The following is an 8,896-nucleotide window of genomic DNA, read 5'->3' as shown; positions in this document are numbered from 1 at the left end:
CCTCTACCTGAGCCTGATCCAAACAGAGGTCACTTCCTGGTAAACTGGAGTTTTCCCACAATCATCTTGTGCTTGCTCACAGGGGATCATCTGACTGTTGAGGTTTTCTCCAAAACTACTGCAGAGTTTTTACCGCAAAGCACCTTGAGGCAACTGTTGTTGTGTTTTGGCGCTGTATAAATAAACTTGAATTGAACTGAAGAAGCTTACATTTAAAATAAATCACATTGTTTGTGCACTAGAAGACCTAATGATCAGTGGAATTATTCTTTCAGACAACACAGACAGTGAATGCAATCTCTTCCCACTTTACTACAACATCATTTAGAGTCAGTAGCTTATTAAAAAGGAGTAAATTCAGCTGAAACAATAATGATGTTTTATTATTCACCCTTACCTCTATCAAAAAATGATGGAGGTAAGAGGAAACAGGTGAGACCTTTGTACGAAAATAGCTGTATTGTCAGATGACACCTACTTATGGAAGCTCCTTTCCACCACTGAACAAAAAACCCAAAACTTTTTTTGCCATCTGTAATCAAAACTTTGAGATAGCAACTTAAAACGTTGACAAGCTTTCATAACTACTTGACTGAAGTTTCGTATTGGCTTTATTTATTTTAAATGTAAATATTGTCTCTGCCATGTCTTAGTGCTGTCCTGCACAAGAAAGGAATCTCTAACATTGGAAAAATATATATTTTTTTAGTCAGGCCAATCATTCTTTAAATGGACATATGGACATGAAAAGTGTGTGGCAACTCTACACAAGCACCTTTTTCTTTGAGATAAAACATACTTAGATCAAATAAAATGTTAACTTTAACTAGGATGCACACAACTGACAGGGTGACACTTTAAATCTGTGGCAAGTTAAAAAAAAAAAAAAAAAAAAAAAAAAAGGGGGCCTCTTTACCATCAGTTCTGACAGCAAACCAGACTGAAGGCAAACTGGAGCATTTGAAAACATAAAAGCATGACAGGTCTTTTTATTTGGACCCTGACCCAACTCCTTTAGCACCAACAGATGGGAGAACAAAACTATACGGCTGACAATTCATTATCTGATTGCAAACACAGATTTTAGCCCCAAAAGGTATATTTTACATTTAGAAAGTTTAGGAAAGGGTTCTACATCTTTATGATGGTGAGAGCAGGCTCAAGCTTTAATAAAACACATTTTCTTCTCCCATTTGGAAACACGGCAGCCGGAGATTCCTGTTCCTGTCCTGATTAATTCCTGTGAAGCAGAGAAACTCTGAAATGTCATCTCATTTATCTGTGAATTTTTTGGGGAAAACGTTCAATGACAATACAAATGATTTAAAATATGCAAATATTGTCTGTTGAGAATGTCAGTCTGTTAGAGTAGCAGGAGCTGTTTAAAAAACCCCAAAAAAAAACAACAAACAAAAACCCTTGTATGCGAGATAAAGACAATAAAATCAAAATAGAATTCAGACATTCAAATTATTTCTCTTGGACCTACAATGACCTTTGTTGCATTTTAGTGCATAAAGTTTTTATAGTCTCTACTCCACCATTTATAAGTCTTTTTTTGTACAATCCAAGCAGAGAGGTGCTGCTCTTAGAAAAAGTCCGATGCTTTCCGTCTTTTGGGAAGCTGCAGCAGATTGTCTGTGAGCGACGTGACGTCCTGAGAATTTGGAGTCTTTGCTTTGTTTGGCGTTGGCGTTCCCGAAGGAGTCGCCGGGCCCCCGAAGGGAGACTTGCATGCAGCGAGTCTGTGTGAGGGTGATGGGGTGTAACTTGCTCGCAGTGCTTTGTCTGTGTATTTGCTGGAAGTCCGATTTACGAGCCGTTGCAGGGCAGGCGAAAGGGCCGGGCTCAAACCTTTAGGCGTCAGGCTGCAAGACAAAGAATATAATGTTAGTTTCATTTCTTCAAGACTTCACAACTTTAATTCTGGTAGAAATGAAATGACAGACGCAGTGAGCATCAATACCTTGCAAGGTTCTCTGTGACTTTTCGTAACGCTTCCTGTTTCTTTGCACGGTTCTTAGCGGCAGCCTCGTTGGCCATCTTTAAACCAAGCCTTTCTCGTCTCCCTGGTTCTGGGATCTTTAACAAAAGGTAATTAAAGTCAACTATTTTACTTAAACAATTACAAATTAACCATCAATCCACCTGTAAATTCTCAGCACCTTAAAAGAAGGTCCATGATTCCTCTCAACATACGGGGTGTCTGATCCATCCAGACGAAATGGTGTGCTCTCGATCTCACCCCAGGTCATCAGAGGTGACTCAGCTACACCTGAAAGGACAAATGCATTAAGAGATCTAGTGCCAAAGCAGCTCCAAGCTGATTGTGGAAACAGATACTTTGGTATTCATGTTTTATCTGCTGTCTATCAAATACCACAATCGCTAACAATGAGAGGGGGGGGCTTGATTTTTGGCAGCAGGCGAAGCGAACAGACGAAACGTAGTCACATCACGTCTTTGATAAGGAAACAGTTCAATGTGGTAAACTTTTAATTCTTTAGCTGCCCCAGTCAGATAATGGAACAGGTCTATTCTATGCAAAGCACAATAATAAGATTACTCACCAGGTGCAGGTGAAGGAGTTTTTACGTAACCATATCCATTCATTGATGGGGATTCATGTGGGATAAGCTCTTTCCCATCAGGACCTACTTTACCCTGTTTGAACTACAGAAACAACACAACATATGTTCTGCATCATCAAGAAATCCACTTTTTTGCCTCCCCTACCTCCATTTGAACAGACTGGCAGGCAGTGCAAGCACTTCATTCAGAAATAAGTGGCACATAAAGGCAACGACAGTCATTGTTTTAAATACAGTATCACATTAACAACACCTACCTGTGCATTGAGAGCTGCTGCCTGCTGAATCTGGCTCTTGTTGAGAGCTTTGCTGAATGGGTCTCCAACAAAGCGAGTGTTCTTGTGAACCACCTCCCTTGGTTTCTTGAAGATGGCATCATCATCTTTAACACCTGATTTTAAAAAAGGAAGAAAATAATAATAATTGTAGAACAAAATAAAAACCTCACTCACTGACACACACAAGTGAATTTAGCCAATTTTGCAAATTCACACAACTATCGACGCTCGAGCCTCCTACCCTCTGGATAATACATCAAGGCATTCTTGGCTTTGTACTCCCAGGTCTCCAGTCCAGCTTTGGTGCATTCGAGTGCTGCCTTCTCTACTGATGGTAAGGCAAGGTTCTGCTCATGACGCTGGAAAACAATCACAAGCTTTTATAAATGATTTGAATGCAGCCAAGAGGTAGGATCTATTAACACTCACCTAAGTCTATTTGGTGACTCAGTTTAGCATGTTTTAGGTGAGTGGTTTACTACTCAGGGGCAGGGATAGCTCAGTAGGTAGAGTGGTGGCCCCATGATCGGAAGGTCGGGGGTTCGACTCCACTGAACGGCTACCCTGAGGTACCCCTGAGCAAGGTACCGTCCCTACACACTGCTCCCCAGGCGCTGCACTGGTGGCTGCCCACTGCTTCACTGGGTGAATGGGTTAAATGCAGAGGAACTATTTCCCTATGGGGACTAACACACACACTTTACACTTTTACTTTACTCGACAAGCCTGTTGCTCTTATTTTGAAAGACTGTGAAACAAAGACTCCTGTTAGGAGTCTATCTTTAGAATAAGGGACTCATACTCATACTCTTCAACTCCAAACTCTTCTCAGAAGTTACACTACGTCACACTAGCTTTACCTGGTGGAGTGACTAAAGTTTATTTACATTTATTTTGTCTTTTGGTTTTTTTTTTTTTAAGGAGTTCTGCACAAGACTGTCTTGGTAAAAATCTTTATAAAAGCAATCTTCTGTTTGTACAGTAGCATCTGGGAAATAGCTTCGTGTTCTTGTTTATTGGCAGCTGACAAAGCTTCTGGGTGCACTAATGTCACCTTCTGGTGGCACAAGTCTATTACGTCATACCAGACATGAGTTTCTTTTTTCTTGTTTTAAAAAGAATGGAAAATGCTGTTTATCCTTTAAGACAAGAAACAGCTGCACAAAGTATTTTTTTAAGCAATGTAACTGCTATTAAAGGGGGGAATAAATCCTGAGTATAATTTAATTAGTTAGTATATAATTAGTTAGTATATATACTAAGTGAATATATAATGCACCTCTACCAGAAGGAAGTGGTATTAATGGTCCTACAAACTGTTCGCTGACCACCATGCGATGAGCAAATAGAAGAAGCAACACATTAGCTTCCATTTGCTGGCAGATAAAAGGCGTGTGGCACATTCAGATGCGATGCTACTATATAAAACAGGGGAAACATGCAGACCCAAAGAGGACTACAGCCTGAAAAACAAAACAAAAAAATCTGGTTCACCGCAAACTCCACCAGGTAAAGCTAGAGTGAGCAATCTCAAAAAAACTGTTTCTAGTTTTTGGTGAATAACAATTCTAGTTTAAATGGTCATCCCTAACATACGTGCTCCACATCGCCACAAATTATGAGTTTAAGTCTGTGGGAAACTAATGCAATGATTTAAATACTTTTACAAGTTTTTGCGATAAATTGACACTCGTGAACATATGAAAGCCCCAGAAAACAGATCAGCACACCTGCATTTACACAGCTAACCATCCATACCTGTTTGAATTCAGCTTCAGCCTCATACAACCAGGCATGCTTCAGTTTCTCCTTGTCTTTTGCCAGATCCATTATCTGTTCAAAGGATGCATTATCCTCACTGGTATTCTTAGCGAGGAAGCGGTCCAGGCTGGGCAGATTTTGTTCTTCTGTGTCGTCAGCCCTCTTCTCTAGAAAAAAAGAAAAAATACCAATAATTTCTCATAGTCGATCAATTTAGTGCCAAACATGTTAACCACTAATGAGAAACAGAATGGTATACAATATGGGAAAGCATGTAAATGTCAAAAGAAGGATTAACAGCGAGACGTGGATGTGAAGCTTTAACAAATTACACATTTACTGCATGTCGTTATGTGTTCATCACCCTGCTTACTTACCTCCATCTACAGCTTTAGCAGAATAAGTGGAAGCAGGGGATCCCAACTGGCCCACTGGTGTTTCAAAGCTAGCAGGCGTCACATCTTACACAAACAGAAGAGAAAGAAAAAATTTGAATGAGAAAAAAAACACCTGTTGAATTCAAGTATTTTATCATTAACAAGTATTTTACTTGGAGAACACATAATGTCTTATTTAATTCCACTTCACTCACATGGTGCAGAAGACTGCGGTGTAGATTTTGTCAACGAAGATCCGTATCGGATGGAAATTTCTCTCATCCTCTCCAGGTCTCCATTTTCCTCTGCTTCAAGATATTCCTTCTGTGCCTGCAGCTTTGTCACATCTGGGAAAAAGTCCCTCTGGATAATTTTCTCTAAGCTCTGTCAACAAAAACAAAACACAAGCAGAAGGTTAATACAGAGGACATATTACCAGGAAATATGGGCTTATGGCACATAGAGATGTGTTCAGATGTTTACATACACTCATCATGGGCATGGATGTCATGGTAATTTTAGTCTTAATTTTTTTTTTGAATAGTTTGTTTCCATGGTGCAATTACTGCACAGTACACGACTTTAATCAATTAAAAAATTAACAACAACAAAAAAACAAGAGTGTACACATTTGAATTCACTTTGGATTTTCTCTAATTCAAACAGGGTTAGATATATGTAAACAGGTTCAATATATACACACACTAAAATCTTTTGAGTGTTGCTAAAGGTTTAACAAAGCCAAAGCAAGGGCAAGGACACAACAAGGACAAAACTTTGTGTAACTGATCACGACTGACTACAACTGGTATTTTCTCTTCACCAGCATAGAAAGGATTTGTTTGACTGTAGTCACTGGATTGACCAATACTCAGAACAATGGGAAGGTCCAGTGAACACAATGAAGATCTAAGAATGAGAAGTTTAGATTTACACAAGTTGCAAAGATCTCTTGAATCCATTTCTAAACAACTGCAGATTACAAGATCATCATTTCAAATAACTGTACGTAAAAGATTAACAGATGTGTCACCACTTTGCAGAGGTCTTAAAGAAAATCCAAACTGTCAACCTCAGATGACAGGAAATTGGTTAGGCTGTTCAGGAACAACCCTGTAACCACCAAGGCATAAAACCTGCCATGAACTGAAAACTGCTGAAGAAAAAAAAAGTTTTTCCACTCACTGTGGACCAACTGGGAGCTGACCAAGAAAGAAGCCTCTGCTCTAAAATCGATACCTTTAAAAACTCGACTTAAACTTGTTGCTGCCCACATGGAGAAGCCAAATGCCTTCTGGAGAAAGGTTTTATGGTCAGAAGTGACAAAGTTTGAGCTCATTGGCCACAATGTCAAGAGTTACATTTGGAGGACTAAAGGTGAGGTTTCCAAACAGAAGTTACGAAGGTAATTATGGTTCTGTGAATTCCCAGAAGACTGCCAGTGACAATAAACAATGCAGCTATGTCTTCTTGTGCTCAGTGCAGGTTGAGATTTCATATAAACAAAGTCAACTGTGTGACCTGTAGGCTACCTACGCGTGTACACCATAAAACCCCCCCGGTACCCTACATCCGATCTCTATAAATGTTCTTGCACTGAGATGCTCCAAGTGAACTGCATGACTGGCAGTTATCTGGGAGTTCACAGAACCGTGGTAACTTTTGTAACTTTAATTAGGTTTCTTTCCCTCCTGCCTACAGAAGTTGCAGTAAACAATGAAGATGACTTATACTAGCAGTGTCGTGAGGAAAAACTTACTGGTCAGCCAATGGCAGAATAGTTGAAGCTTGAGTGGGTCCTGAGACCAGATTAAGTCAGGTGACCCTAGCAACCGTGTAAGGCACTGCCAAGGATTCTGCTGCACAGATTTCCCCTCATGGAACACCTCGAATTACTGCCCAGGCAATGTTCCTGGTAGTGTGGCAACTAATATCTGAAGAGACTTTTTGTACATCTGTTTTACTGTGTCAACAATCTGGTGGGAAAGCTGTTTTGGCAGAGCTTTTCCCTTTTTCTTACAAATATAACATATAGCCCTGCTCTGAGCTTAAACTCTGAGTTGCCACAGTATACAGACACACAGGACCCCACTCACCAGACTGAGGAGTGTGGAGAACCAGATCCTTGATGGCCATCTAGGTCCTATCAAGAGACCCTGTGGTCTGACTGCCCCACTGTGTGAAACAGTAGCATTATTAAAAGACCCTCTGGATGGCATTGTGGCAATGGGCTGTGTGCTCCAACACAAGAAAATTTGTAAAACTTGTGGACTGCGGTTAAAGCCACGTCTGTGCCAGGAACCAAATCAGTTTAAATGAACTCTAACAATTCTTCTAAGAAGAGTGATCCAATATCCAGCTAGATTTATTTAGGGCTTTTTGATAGCTACTTAAGTGTCTCGTCGTGGTGCAACTGGTTAAACAATTTTTAACCAAATATTTTCGGGGTATAAGCATGCCATTACCATGCTATTCATGTAAATTTAGTAACTTAATCCTTACTTGAGCAATTTGCTATTGCACTTTCATATCGTGAAGTACTGTCATAACAAGCACCTTACTTTAAACCTATACGTAGATTTGATAAGTAAACACGTTTTCCACACTGACTGCATAATATTTGGAGCTGTTATACACTTCTATGTCTGTCCAGACTAGTACAATAAAGTATTTAGTCTAAAGAAATGTAGCTGTGTTGTACATTACCTGCCTGCTAACTTACAGTTGTTAGCTAACACAGTCGCGCCTGTCTATGTCTGCTATTATTTACCTCAATGTATTCCTCCTCATCCAGGACGTTTCTCTTCAGCGTTCCCTTCTCCTCATCCTCTGGTTGCTGTTGAAGAGCCACTGTTGAGACCGCCAAAGGGACGAGAGTCCCGGACAGTGCTTTCCTCACGCTGGCGCTGCCCTCCATTGTGGTCCCTGTTAGCCTCCTAGCCAGATGGCTAAATAATCTTCTACTACAAATAGCGACGAAAATTAAGCTATTAGAGGGTGTTTCTTTCAGTGGGTTAACACCGTTTAAATAGTTAACCAACAACGTAAAAACCCGATACTTAAAAATGCCCAACGCCACCAACTCTAACACATTAGCTGACTTTTAGCCACCAGCGTACAAACAACGCACAGCCGAACAATTACGTCACCGGAAATTTACGGCTTCGCTAGAATTTTCCAAAATAAACCCTGAAAGCCAACAGCGGTTTGATAGTTCGCAGACCTTAACTTAAATAAAAAAAATAATAATAAAAATATTTATATATATAATTTTTAAAAAGGCTTTATATAGTTTTTGTTTCATGAAATACACTTACACTCCATTTACAGTACAGAAGACAAACTCTAGTGTCATGTCTCACAGTGGCTTTACAAAAGCACAAGACCTTCACATGTGGAGTTTTTAGTGCCTAACAATTTAATAATTTTTTTATATATTTATTTACAGTGTAAACAATTAGTCAGAAGTGATTTAAACTTTTGAAACATTTTCATGCCTGTCATCACCAGAAACGAACAACATTTTGTGGGAAAATTTATATTAGACATACTAAACATATTAATGACTTCATTGTAATTTTCAGATATAGCAAACCATCCACTGAGCCATGTTGGACTCTTTGGCGGGCTAGTTCTGACCCCCTGGTCGTTTGTTTGACAAAGAAATGCTAAAGAAATCGATAAAGTAAGGCGTTAAAATTCTATTAAAAAAAATAAAAAAAAATAATAATAATACCGTAATAATAATAAGTTAGCTGCGTTTTCTATTGGTGGCACAAAAAAGGCATTTCTTCTTTTCTTAAAAAATCCCCAGACAACTGTATTTTTTCTCAAGGACACGTTTTTTTTTAACAGTCTGTGCAAACTACAACAACCCATTTACAAATTC

General features: G+C 39.4%; 1 protein-coding gene across 1 annotated transcript; it reads right to left on the bottom strand.

The window, feature by feature from the left end:
- Window positions 1-593: 593 nt before the first annotated feature.
- ess2 (ess-2 spliceosome associated protein) lies at window positions 594-8,167 on the bottom strand. The gene is made up of 10 exons (XM_026173889.2): window positions 7,778-8,167; window positions 5,223-5,391; window positions 5,008-5,091; window positions 4,628-4,797; window positions 3,111-3,228; window positions 2,849-2,982; window positions 2,571-2,673; window positions 2,166-2,275; window positions 1,967-2,082; window positions 594-1,868 (listed from the first exon to the last, which is right to left on the bottom strand). Exons 1-10 carry the CDS (start codon window positions 7,922-7,924, stop codon window positions 1,589-1,591), a joined length of 1,431 nt encoding a protein of 476 aa, XP_026029674.1. The 5' UTR covers window positions 7,925-8,167; the 3' UTR covers window positions 594-1,588.
- Between the last annotated feature and the right edge of the window lie 729 nt (window positions 8,168-8,896).

The sequence above is a fragment of the Astatotilapia calliptera genome, chromosome 7, assembly GCF_964374335.1.
Source record: "Astatotilapia calliptera chromosome 7, fAstCal68.1, whole genome shotgun sequence".
In the NCBI taxonomy this organism is placed as follows: domain Eukaryota; kingdom Metazoa; phylum Chordata; class Actinopteri; order Cichliformes; family Cichlidae; genus Astatotilapia; species Astatotilapia calliptera.
This window is presented reverse-complemented; position numbering and strand designations above follow the sequence as displayed.